Source organism: Opisthocomus hoazin, chromosome 23, assembly GCF_030867145.1.
Source record: "Opisthocomus hoazin isolate bOpiHoa1 chromosome 23, bOpiHoa1.hap1, whole genome shotgun sequence".
NCBI classification, from domain to species: Eukaryota; Metazoa; Chordata; class Aves; order Opisthocomiformes; family Opisthocomidae; genus Opisthocomus; species Opisthocomus hoazin.
The window spans coordinates 5,438,949-5,459,455 of record NC_134436.1 but is presented as its reverse complement, the minus strand read 5'-3'; the positions used below and the strand labels follow the sequence as shown (position 1 = coordinate 5,459,455).

The 20,507-nt window shown below is 56.8% G+C and overlaps 1 protein-coding gene across 6 annotated transcripts in view; it reads right to left on the bottom strand.

Moving 5' to 3' along the window:
* Positions 1-2,524: 2,524 nt before the first annotated feature.
* The window catches only part of SIL1 (SIL1 nucleotide exchange factor), a 100,478-nt gene continuing 82,495 nt past the window's right edge, over positions 2,525-20,507 (bottom strand). For all 6 annotated transcript variants that reach the window (XM_075442161.1, XM_075442163.1, XM_075442164.1 and 3 more), the window contains 3 exons: positions 7,913-8,009; positions 5,134-5,298; positions 2,525-2,988 (listed from right to left, as the gene is read on the bottom strand). In XM_075442161.1, coding sequence (XP_075298276.1) covers positions 2,638-2,988; positions 5,134-5,298; positions 7,913-8,009 — 613 coding nt within the window. In that variant the 3' untranslated portion in view covers positions 2,525-2,637. The remainder of the gene's footprint in view (positions 2,989-5,133; positions 5,299-7,912; positions 8,010-20,507) is intronic.

The window sequence follows — 20,507 nt, the reverse complement described above, 5'->3', positions numbered from 1 at the left end:
GGCTGCCCCGCAGCAAAGCCCCTCGGTGCCCTCTGAGACCCCGCGGCTGCCACCACCTCCCCCCACCACCATCACTCCCTGTGGGGACAGAGCCTGACAGCCTGAAGCCATGGCAGGCCACCGTCCCTCCCCGAGCTGCCAGTCCCGAGCAGCCCCGGCCAGTGCTGGAGCCATGCCCCGAGGGCCGCGGTGGCTTCAGCCACGCCAGGCGCGATGCTGCTCAAACACTTCGCAGTTTTAAGACTTCCAGGATTAGGGAGTGGAGTTTGACTTGGGGGGGGAGGGTGTTGGTCCATCTGGGTCACTGCTGCTGCTGGTTTTCTCCCAGCTCAGCCCTTAAATTGGTGTTAAAACCTCCCTGCCTTGGTAAAGCCAGCTCTGAAACAGTCATGAGGCCCTGCAGGGCTGATGAAATCCGTGCTCCCAGACCCTGTGAGCCAGCCCCACACCCCGGCTGGAGACGCGCTTCCCGGGGGTTCATCCTTCACGCAGAAAAGCCCCTTCCTGAGCTCGCCCCGGCCAGTGACATCAGATTTTAATTTTTTTTTTTTTAAACCCTACAAAGAAAAACCCTGGCAGGACTGGCTGGGAAATTCTTTTCAGAAAGAGGAAAAAAAAAAAGAAAAGAAAGAAGAAAAATCACTTGTAATCTCAGCGAAAAAGCCTGAATCAAAACCCAAAAGGAAAAGGGGGGGAAATCAGTATTTATAATTAACCCTGGTACTTCACAGTGACAACTGCCACACAGTAACCAGTAGCCAGAAATATTTTGGCATCAAGAAGGGCCAACAGCCTTGAAATCGCCCGATGGCTGGCCTGCCGGGCCCAGGTGAGCCTCTCCTCTCCTCTCCTCTCCTCTCCTCTCCTCTCCTCTCCTCTCCTCTCCTCTCCTCTCCTCTCCTCTCCTCTCCTCTCCTCTCCTCTCCTCTCCTCTCCTCTCCTCTCCTCTCCTCTCCTCTCCTCTCCTCCTCTCCTCTCCTCCCCTCTCCCTCTCCTCTTCTCCTCTCCTCTCCTCTCCTCTCCTCTCCTCTCTCCTCTCCTCTCCTCTCCTCTCCTCTCCTCTCCTCTCCTCTCCTCTCCTCTCCTCTCCTCTCCTCTCCTCTCCTCTCTCCTCTCCTCTCCCTCTCCCTCTCCTCCTCTCCTCTCTTCTTTTTTCTCTTTTCTCTCCCCTCCCCTCCCCTCTCCTCCCCTCTCCCTCTCCTCCTCTCCTCTTCTCTTTTTTTCTCTTTTCTCTCCTCTCCTCTCCTCCCCTCTCCTCCCCTCTCCCTCTCCCTCTCCTCCTCTCCTCCTCTCCTCTTCTCTTCTTTTTTTCTCTTTTCTCTCTTCTCCTCTCCCCTCCCCTCCTCTTTTCTCTTTTCTCCCCTCTTCTCCTCTCCCCTTGTCTCCTCATCTCCCCTTCCCTTCTCTCCTCCCCTCTCTCTCATCCGTGGCCACCACCCAGCCTTTCACGCCTCTTTTCTCTGCAGTGCCACAGCCTGTGCCAGCGCTGGCCAGGGTGAGCCCATCCTTGCCGAGGGGACAGCCTGGGGCAGGGGGGCTGTGGGGACACGTGCCCGTCCCCAGGCACAGGGCAGCACCATGGAGCTCCCGGGCTCACTGCATCATCCCACCCTCTGCATTTCTCTTGGGAGGGCTTGTGAGAAATGGAATTGATCTCTATTAAAAAAACACCCAACCCTCTTCCCAGAAAGGGTTCAGAACTAGGAGGGGGTTTGGCCTGAAATTAAACAGCCAAAATAATGAAAAATTTAGTTTTTATAATCTTTGCTAATGGCAGGGGAGGTGGAAGTCACCTCCAGGCCAGGGCCAGGGCAAGACTGGTTTCTTCCTCACCTGAGGAAGGACGACACAGGGAGACAGACTGGGCCCGAGGAGGAGAGGGCAGAACATCCCCCTCAGGCCACCCGGCGTGAGGAGGACCTCAACGGGGCCCACGGGTGAAGGGACCTGAGCCTAGAGGGAAGAGGGGAGAAGCTGCACCTGGAAGAGGTGGGAGGAGGGGCGATGCCCAGCACAGAGAGGAAAGCATGCTCTACGTGACGGGTGAAAAGTCCTTGGCTGGCCAGCCTCAGGCCCTGGAGGTCATCGTCTTGGAAGCCATCGCCAAAGACAAGGAGAATGCGAGAAGATGACGTGTACGAGCACAGAACGATCCACAGGCAACGGGTGCTGTCCGAGTGCCGAGCTGCCTTACCGAAGCAAATCACAGCTCGCAGACACCGCGGGCCACCGCCGGGAAAGGCGAAGGGCAGAGCTGCGGGGACGCTGCCCTTTGCGCAGCGCCGAGGCCGTCCCACCCCCCTCAGCCCTCCCCACCCCAAACAGTCCTGCCGACGGACCACGACCACCCCGCCACGTGTCTCGAGTGTCATGGCTGGAGGGTGACAGGCAGCGTACAGTGACCCTCTGCCTCCTCCCCTCTCAGGTACGTACCTCTGGCTCTCCAGCAGCACCTGTGCAAAAGAAAACGCGCTCCCCAACGCGTATGTTTTAATAAAGAAGCCGCTGGCACACGCGCCCGGTGGTGGGCTCTCATTTAGTCCAGCAGTTTATTCAGAAGTGCATTTACATTGGTGCCACCAAAACTCACGCCGCCGGCCTGAACGCTCTGGAACTGAACTGCACCTACAGCTGTTTTCATCTTAATTCCTGAATGATGGTATTCACAGAGCCGAGAAGTTCCTTGAAGTAGCCGTCTTTGTCGCCTTCCCTCTGCTCCTCCGCCGCCAGCTCCTCGTACTCGCTGCGCAGGAGGCTGAGGGTGGTGCTGAGGGCCTGGTCCCCCCGGTAGCGCTCCCTGCAGAAGGCCATCAGCACGCCCACCGTCTTCAGGACCTTCTCCCGAGTGTCGTGCTCGGGCATGGCCAGCAGGTTGGAAACGACCACGCACCAGTCCTGCTCCACCACCGCCGGCACCAGCTTGACTTGCCGGTACTGCTGGATTTTCTCTTCCATTTGATCTCCGTGCTGTGAGTCCTCGAGCAGCATCTGTGGGAAGTGGTGGGACATGGATTAATGTCCCTATCAGAGAGCAACCGCTCCCAGGAGGTGACACATCGCGGGACAGCAGGATGCCCATCCCCAAACACCTGCCCTGGAAGGTGACCTGCAATGGAAAACCAGGAAGGGGTTGTGTCCTGGTTCCCTGTTGCCCGTGCATCAAGTTGGCCGCACGGACTGGTTGCCCACCCTGGAAAACTCTTGGTGACTGGGAGGTTCAGCATCACGCGGCCCTGAAAGGGGACTCGAGGGGAACGAAGTTCAGCTGAAGACCTGTAAAGGCTCTGGGTCTGCTGCTTTGGGCTGCTGGACAGGCTCCTCCAGCACCTAACCAACATCACCGCTTGGCTTCGTGCTGCCCTGCGGAAGAGATGGAGATCTTGGTCTTCTCCAGCCACGGCCACACCTTCCCTGCCAGCCTGGTCCAGAAAACCCCCGAATATGGCAGTTCTGGAGAGGCGCTTGCAGGGACCAGGGCGGGCTGGGCTGCCGGCTCCCTGCCCAGCGGGAGACCTGCCCCGAGCAGCGCTGGGGCCAGCGGGAGGAGGGGAACCTCCTGCCACCACCCCAACCCCTTCAGGGCCTGGGTGCTGGCGTGGCTCCGCTCCCCGACCGAGCGCTCCTCCCAGCTGGGCTGGTGGCCCCCTGCGATAATTACTGTGTCGGCACTTCACTAATTAGCTCTGAGTAGGCTGCTTGCCTTGGACTGCTGCAGGCTTCTGCGAGGCCGGCGAGCAGAGATCCAGCCCTGGGGCAGGGAGAGGGCAGCCAGCGTGCCCAGAAGCTGCCCCGAGGAGCGATCGGACAACCCCACGCCCCGGGCCCGCGTGGGTCCCTGGGTCCCCGAGGGCACCCGTCACATTGCCTCTGACATCAGAGACGTCATTTTTCTTCATCAGCTTGGCCACGGACTGCTGCCGTCAGCGGGGCGGCCGCTGCGGGAGCTTGGTCATGCTGGGGACGAGGAGGGACAACGCCGAGGAGACCTCCCCTCCGCGCCGAGAGGGCTGCCTGCTAAACCCCCGCTGCCCATGCAGGGCTTGGGGTGAAACCGAAAGACGACGGCAAGAAAAGCCGCTCAGAGCCCCGGCAATCCGTGCTTCAGCGCAGAGAGCTGCCCATGGCAGTTTCTGATTTTCAGACCCACCTGACTGTCACCCCAACCTGGCACCCGCTCGGAGCAGCCCTGCTCCCCGCCGGCACCCAGGGCCACCCCATCTCCCCCGTGGAGGGGCTGGGACCAACACACAGCATTCCCAGTCTGCAGGGCAGCGAAAAAAACACTGTTTAACAGAAACCCAAGAATCTGCCGGGCCTGCGGACGGTCCCCAGCGGAGCTGGGCACAGGTGGGGCTGCCGGAGGGGCGGCCGTGAATCGGGGGACGCTTCGGGCAGACGGCCCACGGACGCGCCCTTCCCACGCGAGCAGACGGACGGGATCGCGTCAGAGCCAGCACCCGGTGAGAGTTCAGACCCGCTAAAATAATTCGCACCTTTACGAAGGCTCCTGGAAAACAACGGTTTTAAAACGCAGACCTTGCTCGGCGGTGCCTGAAACCCAAGCACTGCAGCAGCAATAATCTGCGGGGCAAAGTGGCTACACACGGAGGGAAAGTGGATTTAATGCCCGTTCTCTGGAGGCAGGGAAACGCGCAGCCTAAACAACAAGCTACGGCAAGGAAAGGCGGGTTTTACACCGCCGTTACAGCGGTAATCCCAGGTATGTGACAGCAAAACACCTGGCGCTGTGGCCGGGCTCCGGCGCGGGCCTCTCCGGCAGGCAGGGCTCCGCGGCCACGGCTGGACCCCACCGCCGAGCTCACCCCGGTCCGGTGCCCACGTCCCCTACGCCTGTCCTGGCCATTTCGAGATTTAAACACCCTCGGGTGGAAGTGGTGACGGCGGTTTCATGTAAAATGAAGATTTAAGCTCGCTCTCGGCTCTGCCAGGCACTCGTCCCCTGCAGCCCGTGGCAGGGGGGACTCATCCCAACAGCGTGGACCAGCCCGACGCTGCATCGGCCCCTCCTCACCCTCGTCCTGCGAGGATGCTCGACGGCCCCTGTGGCTCGGCGAGGGGGTGAAGGTGGGGAGAGCCTGGCCAGGTCCCATCCCCCCGCTCCTGGCTCCTCACCTTCTCCACGATGAGGTCGTAGAGGAGCGTCACGACGCGGACGTGGAGGGTCTCCATCCCCTTCTGCCTGAAGAGGCTCCTGAGGACCTGGAGGCCGCCCAGCTTGAGGAACTGCTGCTGGGCATAGGGGAAGTGTCTCAGCATGGAGGACAGTGCGAAGAGAGCCTGGTGGGGAGAGAGGACCATCAGCATGGGGGCCACAGCACCCACCTCTCTTCGTGGCATCCCATGGGGACAAGAGAAATGCTCCAACCCCTTTATGTGGAGCTCCCCAGCACCTGCATTCAAGCCTCTCCTCACCAAGGGGGGTCTCTGAGAGCCCCCTTCTCTCCTGATCCCAACCCACCCTGGCACCGTGAGGCTGCCTGAACTTGGGTGACTTCCACCCAAACTCCAACCCAGACTGTCACCACCTTCACTAGAGCAGTGACCCAGCGGGACCTGTGGCCAGCACCTGAAGGGACCCAGCGCCGTCATTTCTCCCCACAGTTCACACACCCACCAGTCTACAGAGCCCAGCTACAGGCTAAAGAGGGGGCAAAGCGGGGTCCAGCACCGCTCAGCAGAGCCCAGTCCCCTCGAGATCTGGACACCTGGAGAACATCCTCTCACGAGGCTGGAGGACAAGACTGTGCTGTTTCACAGAATCACAGAATCACAGAACAGTAGGGGTTGGAAGGGACCTCTGTGGGTCACCCAGTCCAACCCCCTGCCGAAGCAGGGTCACCCAGAGCAGGCTGCACAGGACCTTGTCCAGGCGGGTCTGGAATATCTCCAGAGAAGGAGACTCCACAACCTCCCTGGGCAGCCTGGGCCAGTGCTCCGTCACCCTCAGAGGGAAGAAGTTCTTCCTCATGTTCAGCTGGAGATTCCTCTGCTTCAGTTTGTGCCCATTGCCCCTTGTCCTGTCGCTGGGCACCACTAAGAAGAGCCTGGCCCCGTCCTCCTGACACCCACCCTGCAGATATTTGTAAGCATTTCTAAGGTCCCCTCGCAGCCTTCTCTTCTTCAGGCTGAACAAGCCCAGCTCCCTCAGCCTCTCCTCGTAGGGGAGATGTTCCAGTCCCCTCATCATCCTTGTAGCCCTCCGCTGGACTCTCAGGACAGACCCCAAAACGGGGTCTGTCACGACGCAGCATTGCGCAGAGCCAGCGAGACGCCAGCGCGCCTGCGCTCGCCTCCCGGGCCTCGAGGGGCACAGGGTTAGCACCGAGGAGGCAATTAGGGGCCAACCGCCGGATTTTACACTTGTCTACTTCTGATCACGGCGGTTTGCGGAGGGGCCGAGCCGCCGCCGCCCGGGGCAGGGCTGCTGCCCGAGCCGGGACCGGGCTGCTGGTCCGGGCGCCTGCCAGCGAGCCGAGCCGGCTCCTCCGCACACGGAGGTGGACCACGCATCCCCCGCTCGCCGCGGACAGATCCGAGCTGACAGGCGCGTCGTCCCCAGTCCCGTCTGTTCCTATCTTCGCCATCTCCCAAGTTGCTGCCAGTGAACTGGAGGATGCTTCCATCTCCGTTTTGTAACCAGAGGATGGGGGAGGGAAGACATGCACTTCTGGCCTCGCTGCCACGCACCGCTGCGAGCACCGGGGCAGAAACCCACCCGAGCGGGGGTCGTGGGCTGCTGCCCTGCACGGGAAGAGGCTGGGGCACCGACCTGTCCTCGGGGTCCTGGCCTGGAGAGAGTCAGGAGACCGTGTGCAGCATGGGAACTGGAAATGAGAAGCCTCTGTTCTCCTGGAAAAGGGGGTTCAGCCCTCGGAGGCTCTCGTAAGATCACAGCTAAGTGCAGACAACACTGAGCTCATCCCTCTCGCTCTTCTCCAGGGGCTGCCAGGGGCATGCGCTGAGGCTCGCTGGAAGGAATCACCCTGCACCCAGCACCCAGGGGTTCAAGCGATGCTGGTGAGGGCCTCTGCATGCCCAGCCGTCCCGTCCCACCCCAGAACGAGCTCGGATCGAGCCACGGGCACTGCTGGGAGGAGTTTCTGAGCACGGAGCACCCTGTGGTGCCCCTCGCCGCCCAGGACCTCCCCCACCCGTGGCCACAAGCAGAGGGGTTCCCCAGCCTCTCCTGTGTCTCACCCACTGGAGGACTCTTACCACGGACTACGGGGGAACGTGTCCAAACACTGGCAGCACACCACTGTCTGCACGACAGCAGGCGCATCGAAGATGGATGAAAGAGCTGGTGGTTCCCTCGCCCCGCCGCACCCCCTCTCGCAGGAGGTCACCACGTTGGGGCTGGCTTTTCAGGAGCAGCCAGATAATTTTATGGCCCATAAACAGAGGCGGCATCACACGCTAAAGGGAGGGTAATGAGATCTCACGCTCCAGGGAGTAGGGCGAGGAGGGAGGGAGGGAGGCGGCGCGGCAGCCCCCACCCGACGGACAGCGCTGCACATTTGGCTGGGGGCTCTCGACGCCGCTCGGCTCGCTCCAAAGCCACCGCCGAAGGCGGGCACGGGGCTGGCTCCAGCAATTAGCTCCTTCCAAACGTCAGCTCCCATGCTTGTTAGCGTCTGATTGCTCTGCCCGCCATGGGGACCCTCGCCTTTCCTCCCAGAGGAGCCGCAGCACCGAGCCCTGTGCCCCGCGGGGCTGGCAGAGCTGCCGGGACAGCCGGGGCTGCCGGGGGTGGGCCGGCACCCCGGAGCCCACCTGGCACGGGGAGCAGCAGAGGGTCCCACACTCACGCTGTCAGTGAAGCCCCAAGGAGCGCTTGTATCGAGTTCCGCACGGAAATGGCTTTACCAGAGGTGCATCCCTGCCCGCTCACCTTCTTCTTGACGGCCAGGGGCTGTTCCGTAGCCAGAATAACCAGGAGCTTCTGCAGCGCGCCGCCCTCGATTGCTTCTACCTGGACTTTGGGGTTGCTGCGGGGAAAAAAGCAAAAGGCAGGTCACCACCAGAGCAGGGCATGGCAGGGGGGGACAGACCCCGGGTCTGTCTGGGGCAGCACCCGCAGCAGACACAGCAAGGGTCGATCCGGCCTGATCCCGGAGGAGCAACCCCCCCCAGCTCCCACCGACTGTGGCTCGCGGTGATGGAGAAGCTGTGCAGGCCCACAGGCCACCCCAGACACAGCACATGACTGATGCAACCTGGAATGACAGCAACGGGGCTGGGGAAGGGCACACCGAGCCATCCGTGCCACCCCACCACGTGCCCACGTCCCACCCCTCTTCCCCTGGGAAGGAGCCGTGTGCTGAGTTTCCCTCTCAGCTACTAATCCTCTCGCTCTGCATCGCGTCTATTCCTTAACAGAGTTTTATACTTCAGTTCTTGCTTTCCTCCTCTCGTGCTCCTTGCTTGCTGTCCATGTGCTGATTTATTTAAACGCTCCTGTGCTGTGGCACCGGCCCCCAGCTCACCTGGAGAAAGCTCCTGCTTGTCCCCGGCGCCTCTGAATCGCAAATTACGTCTGGTCTCACCACCCACACACCTCTCGCATCGAGTGCTTTTCTCCAGGGGCTACAAATGGCTAAATCCGTCCTTCTGTCTGCAAGAACCAGGCTAAAATTTCAGGTCTGGATGTGAAGAGCTGCCCCAGGTGCACGCAGACCAAGACAAGCCTTGCCCACTGTCCACGATGGGCAGGGGCACCTCTGCCACGCAGACGCTTTGCAGACCTACTTCTAGTGCATCTTTGAAGGTGATGGAGAGGTTAGATGCTACAGGCTCCCTCTTTACCAGGGCCTTCACAGTTGGAGCACAACATACCGGCTGTCTACATCCCTGAGCCCAGGTCTCGCGCTCCGAGGAAGAGCTCCAGCAGTTCAGCCTTTGCTTGAATCTGAAGGAGCAATCGCAGTGCGGCCAGACAAAGGTCAAGCGTCCCTGCTACAGCAAACCACACACAGCTCTTACTGCTACCAGCAAGCTGCCGGAGCAGCCAGTGCCAGGCATCATCCGAGAAATAAGAGAGACAGAGGCAGACAAAGTCATAAAAAACAAAAACAGAAGACAAATGGGCTTGGGCAGGGAGCAGCTCTGAATTAAGCCCATTGCTCCCAGAAATACAGCAAACACTAAGCTCATCTGCGTCAACCAAGGTGCCGGGCAATCTCTCCAACCCTCCCTGCTCCATCCAGGCTTTGCTCCTCACACCATTAGGAGTCATCCATGGCTCAGAGGCGGCAGATCTGGTGAGCGGGTTCCTGACTGCAGTGACCAGGCTGACCTCAAGCCAGGAGCAGGGAGGTTGCTGAAAGTCACCTCTGATTTCTCCTTCCTGACCCACCTGCTGCGGCAGGCACTCAGGCAGAGCCACGGCGCAGGCACCCTGCCGAGGAGGGGGACACCTGCGACCTGCCCAGGCAGGCCAGGAAGGAGCAATAATGAACCCACGGGCTTCAGGACCCTCCTGCAGAAGAGATTTTCGCAGCGTGGTCCACACGTGCGCTCGCAGACCCCCGTGTGCCAGCACTGTGGCAGCCTCAGCATCCCTAGGAGCCAGCCATCTTCTGGCAGTGCCTGGGTGGGACCTGATGGACATACCAAGGTGTGTTTATCCCCCATCCTCACCATGTCAACAGGCGCAGCAGAGCCTCCTCCTGCAGCAACAGCATGTTATTTTCTACCTCAGTATGGTGGGAAACGACCCTCTACTCCTGCAGAGCAGCGATGGCATCTCAGATGGCCTGGCCTGGGCTCTGACTTCGGAGAGGCAAGAGTCAACGCAGCGAACAGCACCAGCCCTGAAACCTTCAGCTGCCCCCAGGCAGCCCCCCGGACGCAAGGCAATTTCCCCGCGGATGACGACCGCTGCTCTCACCTCCAGCCATACCCGCAGTCGCAGGGACAGCCACGGCCCCTCCAGCGCGGGGACAGCTCAGGGGCAGCGCTGCAGCCCCGCAGCAGCACCGCACCCCGCCCAGCCTCAGCAGCTTCTCCCAGGGCAAAGGCAGGAGGAGCACAACGGTGAGATGGGGACAAACAGCTCCCGGAGCACCCAGGGGTCGGCTGAAGATTGCTCTAACATACCCCAGCAGGAGGGGATGCGCTAGGGGTGACCCTCGCCTCCAAAGAGCCAGAGGTAAGTGACATCTGTCCTACAGAAGCGAATGAATCCTGCCTCTGCTGTCGGCCCAGATGGGTTTGTGAGCCAGGCTTGTGATCAGACTCCTTTGGGCGTCTAGGGACACGGCACCCAGAAGGCAGCAGGGAAATGCAGCAGTGAGCAGCAATACCCACACCAGAGCCGCTGAAGGTGCCCTCAGCAGCGAGCTGGGCGCAGCCGGTGCTCAAGCTGGGCCGGGTAAACACAGCCACGCTCACCACGACAGCACGAAGCCGTCTGCTGCAGAGGCTGGGCAACAGGCGCAGCCCCGGGGCCGCGACCGGAGCCCTGTGCACCGCCAGAACCCACCAGCCGCTACAGGACCGCGCAGACACGGCCCTCCTGCTGCGACAGCTCCGCTCAACCAGGCAGCAGCGGGAAGAAGAGTTTCTTTCCAGCTCCGTTTTGCCAGCGATGACAGCTTCGGTCTCTGCCTCTGCCCGTGCACGGTTGGGCTGTGCTGGTTTCTGCTCCGAGCTGTTCTGGAGGAAGGCACGGCACAGAGGTTCAGCTCCGCCTGGCACAGCATCAGCCACGCTGTCAGGAACGTTTTCAACACCGGGGCTCTGTGACCGGCGCTAACAAGAGGCGAAGAAACCACAGCTGCATTTCCAGACCCCACGGAGGAGCTGGTAACTCTGATGCTCAGAAAACACAACTTCTGGTCCGAATACTCGATCAAATTTCACAAGCAAGTTACTCCAGGCAAGGGAGGTCAGAGAAAGTGCAGAACAAGCTTGCGGGCAGGCGCGTTTCTGAGTGTAACTGCTCTGAAAGGAGACTCTCCTACGCTGCAGACCTCGAGTGCCAGTCAAGGAAAACGTTAAGTTTGGGATATCCAAGTTCTTTTGTCACATCTATCTAAAATAAATAATAAAAAAACCTCATACAGCAAGGGACGCAACTGAAAAATTGGTGTGCCTTTTAATGCTTGGCTGACCACCTGGAGGATGAGATCTAATTAAAATCTCTGAACCGTGGAGTTTGTGCCAAGGAGCACCTCCAGAGGTTAGGAAGCCTTCCCGGATGGTAGGCGTGCTGCTCTCTTCTCAATGTTTCTGCTGTTTAATGTCTCTACTATCAATAGTCTGGGCTTCACAGTAACAAATAAAGCTTGTTTGAGAGTTTGGAAAAACTCAGCACAGATCTGTGCAAATTACTCTGTCAAGTCCAGGGAACAGCAGCCCGAACAAAATAAATACAATGAGACAGACCGTGCAGCGCTCGCGTGGGAAATCCGACCTGCGCTGATCGGCTAATGGGTAAGGGAATGGTGGCACCGGCAAGGACATTCACTGAAACGGAACTCTGAGGCTGGGGCAGAGACTGAACACAAGCTGTGGTGACACCTCCCCGATGCTACAGTGCTGGCAGAGATTTGGGAGTGCTCAACGGATGAGACCAGCCAGCCTCAGGCCCGGGTGAGGAACGCCACGAGGCTATGGGCACTCAGCACAGGCGCTGTGCTCGGGTTCAAGCGGCTTCCCAAGAGAGCCCCTGCATGTGCTAAACGCAGCCCTGGTTGCCCTGGGAGGACCTACCCCAACTGCAAGGCCACAACGTGTCCCCTCCCAACATGGCCCTCGCCACACATCTGAGGTTCTTGTGCCTCCCAGTCGTGTGGCCCACATCCATCACATCCATCTCTTCTTCCGTTCCTGAAGAGCAGAAAACAAGGCTGGGTGCAGGCTCATCGTGGTTGATCCATGCAAGGAACCGCCTGGGTGCTGGGACAGGCTGGGGTTAACGGGCACGCTGCTGGTGTTCACGCTGGCCAAGATCTGTTGAGCAGGGGTGAACAGGTTGGGGAGACCAGCAGGAATCCCTGTTGCCCACAGGTGCCCATGCCGTCGTCTCTAAGCAGCTCCTGAGAAAGCTCTGTCCCCCTGCAAGGTGGGCTTTGTCCTTGCACAGAAGATCCTGATCTTCTGGAGACGTGGGCCAACCATCCCAGACAATGAGAGGACCTCTGGATGTGGGCCACAAGACAATACCCTCTTTCCCAGGGTGTAGTCTACGGTCTGCTCTCTGTGCTTTCAAATCCCATCCCAGGCTGCTCCTCCACCCAACTCAAGCTGTCCCTGCTGGCCTCCCTGCTTCTCCACACCTCTCCCGGGGACCGCCGCAGACCCCTCACCCAGCAGCGCCGGGGCTGTCGCCCACACTGCCACGAGCAGACCGCAGCACTTCAGATGGGCCCTTTCGACCACAAGACAAACAACATTGATGGTTCCCACTGCTGCCTCCTTCCGAAGCCCCTGGAGCTGTGACTTTGCCGAGCGCAAATTTACTGTGCCATTTCATCCGGCCAGCGCGTTTCCCTCCGGGTGGCCGGAGGACGGTGACCGTGCCCTTCGGCAGAGAGGGGAAAAAGCAAAAGCAGGGGAGGGAAAGCCAGCAGAAAACCTTCACCTGAGCCTGCCTGCTGCAGCTTGCAATGGCAGAAGGAAACGCTCCATTTTCTGCCAGTTTATATTTCACTGCGTTGGAGTTACAACTTCCCACGAGGGGCCAGAAATTATTACAGTCAAGGCTTGTTCACCAGAACACCGCAAGCCTCAACAGCGCATGGAGAGGGGAGCAAAAGAAATAAAAACAAGGACCGACACGCTGCGATCAGTGCTGTCGGAGTAAAATGGAAATGAAGCGGTCGCAGCGGCCCAGAGACCGGTGGCAGGTCCTGCCTTGGGCGGGTGGTGAAGGCAGAGATGGGACCCAGCGTCTTCCACCGGCTGCTGGGTCAGGATGTTGGCTCCCTTCTTTTTTCCTTCCGTTACAGCTCTTTGTGGAAGCAGCAAGACCTCAGGCTGGGGATGACCGGCCAGAGGACCCACCGGCGCGATGGAGGCTTCCTGGAAGAGACACGGTCTCACGAGCTGGGACCAGAGCCCCACAGAGCCTCCCCACACGCCGCGATTCCCCGCACCTCGCCGTCGGGCTGTGAGGGACGGCTGCCCTTTCTCCCTGGACGTTGTTCTGGGCGTGCTAAGGAGCAGCACCGGCACGGGGGACGCAGCGGTTGCTCCTGAACATCCAGCATGGGCTTCTCCTCTGCCATTTTCACTGGCAAACTCCTTACACAGAAGCAGCTCCAGTTCTGCTGAAGAAGGGATTTTTTAAGAGTACTACCCATTAAGGGATACCCTCACCCTATTCCTCCTAGGATGACCCCAAGTACATGTGCACAAATTTGGGCCACACTATGCAAAGTTTTTCCAGACAGCACACGCGAGTGGCGTGGGAAGACTGAAAAGCAGCAACACAGCCCTGAGGTGAAAAATTAGATTTGAATTAAAAAAGAAAAGTGGGAAAGCCAAGCGGTGCAGAGGGGCTTGGGGACTCGGAAGCACAGAGCAGGGCAGGCAGGTAAACATCTTCGTCTCCACTGCTCCAGCAAGGACACGCACTGAATATTTATTTCTTGGCCTGCTTGTTGTACAAACCGCACAAGACCCCAGTAAAACAGAAGGGTCACCTCCTCACTCCGAGCACCCTGCTGAAGCCAGGCAGAGAAAGACCAAAGGGAGGTGCGAGTCGGGGAGTGCAATGGGGGGGACGCTCCTGCCCGGCTGGAGCAGGGTGCTGAGCACAGCACGGTGCTGAGCACAGCACTTCTCCTGCCTGGCTGGAACGTGTCCGCTGCGGCAGCGGCCGCACACCGGCCCTGTGGCCACCGGCCGCGGGGCTACGCCAGCATCCTCCCCAGGGTGCAGGGAGGTGTGTCTGGAGAAGCTCCTGCTTTGATGACAGCCCGGCGTGACGGTGACAAGGCACGCTAATCACCGGGCTAGACAGGACTTAACGGGTCTCTTCTCTCATCAGAACCAGCAGTCTGCGATGCCGCGTGGGAAATCAAAGCTGGGGATCAAAGTCTGTAAGTCTGCGAAACTGCCTAAAAAATTTAGTACAGCCTATTTAGCTTGTGCTACAACCTGAGGATGAGAAACAGGCAGCAAGGCAGCACGGCTTACCTTGCACTCCCCCTCTCTCTGTCCCCCTCCCCAGTTTTCACTCCACAATCTGTTAACGAAGAAAACGAGAGTGCAGCAACGCTTTGCTCGCAGGAGAGTGAAGTGGCTCGAGCCTGCAATGTGCCTACGATGGCACTGCCCTGAAACACAGCTCCAAGCCTTGCCTGGCTTCTTGTGCCTCTCAAACCGTCACACCTGGGTAGGAACTTGAAAGGCAATGGAAAAGGTCATTTTTGTGAGTCCTGGAAACCAAAAGCAATGCGAGCAGGGTCACACGTGAAAAGGCCAACGACTTTTTCAGAGGCCTCTGTATTTGGAGGGTTTCTGACAGCTCTTGTAAGTATATTCACGTTAAAATTACCTGGCAAATAATAGATAGGAGAGATAAAACTGATCATCACGATGTCAACATTTAAAGGTTTGACTGGAACTCCAGCCCGAACTACAGCTGTAAATCTGAGACTCTGAATGAGGGCAGAAAAAAGAGGCAGGGTGATCAGCAGCTTGTTAATACTTGCACAATTGCATTTTAGACTGTAGGTTTAAGGGATAAAAAAAAAAGCATTAAAACAGTCCAAGTGAGAAGTGACACCTGCAGAGAACACCCCTTCCTATCGCGTTTAAAGCACTGGCTACAGCACGAAGTGTCCCCACGGGGAATGGCTGCGGTGAGCCCGGCCGGCTCCGAACCCACGACTTCCCGGGTGCACACCGGCTGCCTACGTCTCTGTCCAAACTTTGTTCTGCAGAGGATAACTGGGACAAGTGGGTGCAAAGAATTCTGCAGCCCCCTCGTCCTCCAAAACAACCCCCTGGCTCCGCCACGGGACGCCAGCCTGGCAGGCTGCTGCGGTGACAGCACGAAGCAAAGGCAGCTTAAGCGCAGGGCTGGTGAATCTCTTACAAAAATACATATTTAGCAGAGGCTTTCCATTATCGCAGAGTCTCACGCTACTGAAAAGGAGATGGGACATTTGCATGCGCAATATGAGATGTAGAGGGTAATAACAAGATAACCCCAAGCCCAACAAGGCTGCCTGCAACTGTTCAGAGCTGGGAGGAGGGATGAAGCGCACACACCCCCAAAGCCCCCACTGAGGTCCGCATGCAGCGGAACTGCCCTAGAAAGCCTCTTCTCTGAGCATCAGCTCAAACCTGAGTTTATCACAGACAAAGGCCTTCAGAGCTACGACTTAAGGAGATTAAAAACCACCCAGAAAAATGGAGCCCTAAGTAGTTGTGCCGATCAAAATACAGCAAAGAAGAAAGTGGGGGTGAAGGGGAAAAACCTGACAAAAGGAAAACTAGGTTTCAATAGGCAACACAATACAACAATTTCGTATGAAAGATGTGAAGCATAAAAGAGATGTTAGATGTTCAAAAGCACAGAATACAGGAGAGACATAAAAAACCCCGAGAAGACGAAAATCTCCACTTCAATGCAATGCTGCCTTCTCAGTTTCTACCAAGCCATGCGCTCGTCGCAGTGGCGGGGGAGCAGCAGCATCCCTGCGAGAGCAACACGTCTCAACGTGACATAATGGATTACATAGACACAAGTATGGGTTTTAATGAGCAATTAGGTTATTGAGTATTTGTTGCTAAGAAGAGAATAGAACTGCAGAGAAGAAGTTGGAGCTGAGTATGTGATTCTGTGATTTTGATGGGCTAATGGGATACTTAGACTGAGGGAGCATGAGTCAGCCCAGAGAGGCAGAAATAGCGTGGAAGACTGCCTGGGGCAAGCTGGCGGAACCAAGCCTTGCTCTCGGCCACGTATCTGCATCCCAGGCACTGGCAAGAGATAGCTGAGCTTCCTCTGAGCCTTGCAACGACCCTGCCAAAAGCACGAGGGCTACAACGTCCCGTTACGGACAAGCCCTGAGCTCCTCGAGGACACTGACATCAGGCTTAACCAGGGCAAACTCTGCTCTCCAGTATACCATGAAAACGGAATTACCTAGCGTGAGCTTCTGGCCTTTTGCAGTCACGATGTCGAGGTGGAAGCATAGAGCAGAGCTGCTTTCCACAGTGCGGCCGGGGTCGAGAGCCATCGAGAGCCCCGTGGGGAGGGGACCCGGCTCGCCGAAGCCCAGAGCGGGAAAGGCTAAGGCAGCTAATATTTTGGAACAGGAAAAAAATCAGACGAGCTGTAATGTAGCATAACAGATGGATAATTAGATTTATACAAAGAGCTGTAAAAGTAAGTAATTAAATAAAAATCCAGAATAGCGTATCTGCCGCAGCAAGACACCTTGCAGGGCTCCAGAAAGCCGCCGCGGTCAGGACCTAGCGCCCTGGGGCACTCGTTTGGGTCGACTGAAACGAGCTGTGCCCCAAAACACGACTGCTCCAGAGAGGAGAGATGTCAACAGAGCGACCGAGCCGAGCTGCAGCAAAAGCCCCTCTTCCTCCTCCACTCTCCGCGGAGCACAGCAGAAGAGTTCATGCCAGCTCTGGGCAATAAAACGTTCGGTGCCGTAACAAAATCAGCCACGCCAGATTATTCTGCTGAATGCACACAACGAACAAACCGACAGGCTGTATTTATATCCGCAGGAGAAAAGGTACCACAGAAACGGGCTGGAGATGGCCCACACTAATGACGTGAGCCCAGGAAGGATTCCAGGCAGGAATCCCACTGTCCCAGTACGTGTGAGGCTCCCGAGGACACCTCAGAGCCCCTCTCTCCTCCTGACCCTTGGCTTCACGGCTCTGAGCCTTATTTTGGTGCCAGCACATGCCCCCAGCTACGCAAACATCCCTGCCGACGGCTGGGGGACTCGCTGGTCTGCTTTGGAGGGGGCTGTGCCCCTGAAGCTCCCACCAGCACCGGGGCAAGCAGAGGGATGCAGCTCTCCAGCGCCTCAGATACCAGCTCAGCTTCCAGGAGTTTAATCAAAGACCCACAAATCACTGTATGATTAAAAAGCAAAGGGTTTTGGATTCTCGGGGCTATTGCCACCCCCCTGTCAGCACGGAGCCGGAGGAGCCTGCAGAGGAAAGGGTACGAAGCAGCCCTGTCAAGGCTAGCCCATCTTCTCCGTGCTCCTGACGGTGAAGGATAGACCCGCTCCGGAGGGTCTGTCCACCCGCTGTGATTTAAGGGCTGGACTGGGTGCCTCACGCCCCATCTGCAACAAGCAAGGGAACTGCCTGAGCTCTCTTCCAGCACAACGTGTTGAATGACTGATCCTTCCAGGTAGGTATGAGCAAGCATTCCATGGTGCATGGAGGAGGACATCACAGGAACTCCCCCCAGCGCTCAGTCACCCAAACCGATGCTTTACTTGAGGCGTAAATCAACCTTCAGGCTGTATGTGCCATGCTTACAAAGCACTCCCCATGCATTTCTGAAAGCCTGTTATTTTACCACAGGTCACATGCGTATTGGTGCCTAAAGATGGGGTCTGTTTCACCAGAGGCTGCATTAATGAAAAGCCAGCGATTCTCTACAAATGCAAGCAGAACTTATTTGTTTCCATGCCATTTTAGCCACAGCCCACAAAAATTGCGTTGATTCCTTTTCAAAAATCACAACACAGCAAGGAACAAGAACAATATTGCAGGATTAATACCCCATCCTTGAGCTCATCCAGTGTTTTTCATCACAGAGACTTCAAAGCACCCCTGGTTCACAGACAGGGAAACAAGCGCTCCCAGGAGCATCGGCAGCCGCACCAGGGTGCAAGCGTGGGTGCTGAGCTCCCGCCTCCCCGCTCCGCCCCTGCTTCACACTCCTCTTCTCTGCACGCTTCCAGCCTCCTGGCTCCAAGACTCAGCTGGCCGAGGATGGTGGCAAACGCAGGAACACCCAAGGTCCCACCCAGCTCTCTGCGGCTGCTGCGGGACCCCTGAACCAGACCCTTCTGCGGCAGCCACGCAGTGGGGCAGCTTTGCACGGAAGCATCCCCGCCAGGTCTGCCACATCACACTGAGCATAATTCAAGGCACACGAAGTTACTCAAATATTCCAATAAAACCTGTTCACACACCATAGGTAACACGAAAACACTGCAGAGAGCTGTCTGAAAGCACTGCGAGAAGAAAGCCTTAGTGCTAACCGCCCGGCTCCTAACACTTCGCCTTACATTCTCCAGCGGCCGCCTAACGCATCCCACTAATAATCCTGAGAGGCGTTAAAAGGTGGCCTGAGGCTAAGACCTTCGATTGTTATTCGCTTTGTTTGCTTGCTTGCTCGTTTGAGCTGATTTTTCTTTAAGACAAGTGCTAATAATGTTGAAAAAAAAAAAAAAAGCAAGCCTCTGCCTGGCCTGTCCCTGTTGGGAATGCCAGCGGAGCGCAGGCACTCTCCCGCTCTTCCACGAGACACAAAGCGAAGTGTGAGAACAGGCACTTCGCTCCCTTCCAGCAGCATCTCGGCGATGCTCTGTCCTATTTTAACCCTGCCATCTGTTTCGCAGCTCTCTGCGTTCCTCCCGTAACCGAGGAAGGCAGTGCATTGCATCACGCAAACCCTTCTACCGTCTCCCACCCGTTTTGCTTCCGGACGTGCCCCGACGGAAGGCACTGCTCCCCAACAACCGCTCCGCTCCTCGCTTACGAGCCTCATCTCCATGCACCCCGCTCCTCCAGAGGGAAGGGAAGATGCTGGATCACAGGGAGAATCACGCCCACTGCAATGTCATGTTTTAAACGCTGGCTGTTCCTAGTCCCACTGGGTTTAACAGTACTATTAGAATCGTTTTAGACTAGAAAAGTAGATTTGTTTCACTGAGTCATGATTCAAAAATGAGACTTTGCTCCATTTACAAAAGCAAATCACCATCTTGCAAATGCCAAGCACAGATTTCAGCTGCAAAAGCGAAGCCCAGGGAATGCTTCCAGCCAGCGAGAGAGTGGAAAAGCTGCATCTGCAAAAGCTGGGAAACCTTTTTTTACTTCTCTGGTTTTCATAAACAGAAAGCATGACCTGCGGAACACCCGTTCCTGGAGAAACATAACAAACCCATTCTGCATCAAAGAACTTCTACGCATGAACAGAGGGGAGAGCAACAGCAGGAGTGCTGCCACAGCACCAGGGTCTGCGACGCTGCCATGTAACCCACAGACTACTCCAGCCAGTTCCTGGGTGGGAAGCCCTCGACGAAAACTTGGGAGTCACAGAAAGCACCAGCAACTCCTTCTGCTTTCTGATTCATCCCTACTCAAACACCCACATGCCACGGCAGAGGAGGCTGGAACTGCTACATTTAGGATGACATTTAAAAATCAAGGTTGTGCTGCTGATGGTCATTAAAAATCCAACAGCATTTTTCAGAAACAAGTGGGTACTCGCATTGGTGTCCCTGCCAAATATCAGCACAGCAGTAATTTTTCTAGCAGCTTTAGTTAAAAGATAAAGGAAAATTGCACCCACCTATAATTACCGTCATTACCGTTGCTGTTTTTTAAACATTCACTATCTACCTTTATATTTTCTAAATACAAAATAAGATGGAAACATTCCCCAAAACCTTTCTAAGTGTCAGGTTCATCTCACTTTAACATTAGACACCTAAAATTAAGACATCTAAGCTCAGACGAGCTGCCTGGGCTCCCTCAGCAACGTGTTCCAACCTGTGGTCTACGCATCCCTGGAGACCCAGCCACTGTTTCTGGATTTCCATGGGACTCACCCAGGCTAATCCAGAAAGGCAAGTCTACGGTCCAAGGCTTCAGATTCACTCTAAAGGGGGCTGCATCTGTTCTGAAACGTGTCTGAGGAATTTATGGTCACCAGCAGCGAGGAGAAATGATGATTTGTCCCATGGGAGATAGGGTTGTCTTTGACTCCTCTCTTACGATGGGATGACTTGTCTTCTGGAGGTCTTTTTGTCTCTCTCACCTGGTGGGAGGTGAAGCCTGGACAGTTAGCTCAGGTGGACACTTGTGAAGGAAGTCTGAACCTAGGTGATGTGGATCCCATCTTCAGACAGAGGATGAAGGAAATGCCTACAAATGCCTGAATCAAGCCATCATGGAGTTCAAATGACCAAGCCAGCTAGTAAAATACGCTAATAACGCCATGATTTCCTGTGCATATAAAGAAACAAAGCTGCGGCAGGTACCACAGCTAAACTGGGTGCTCAGAAAGGGCTGGGGCAAGGAGAGGAAGCACGTTCAGAAGGGAACATTTTGCATAAAAGATGCAGTGGAATAAGGTAATTATGCAAGAAAAAGGAAATTTCAGCAGTGTGTCCCACATCACTGATGGATACAGAGAACGCACACCTTGACAAAGAAAGCCAACCTGTCAATTAAGTTTTAATGACCCTAAAGGCAAAGAGAAAAAGCCCTCATCTGCTACAGTGGAGGAGGAAACCAACAGACAGACTTAG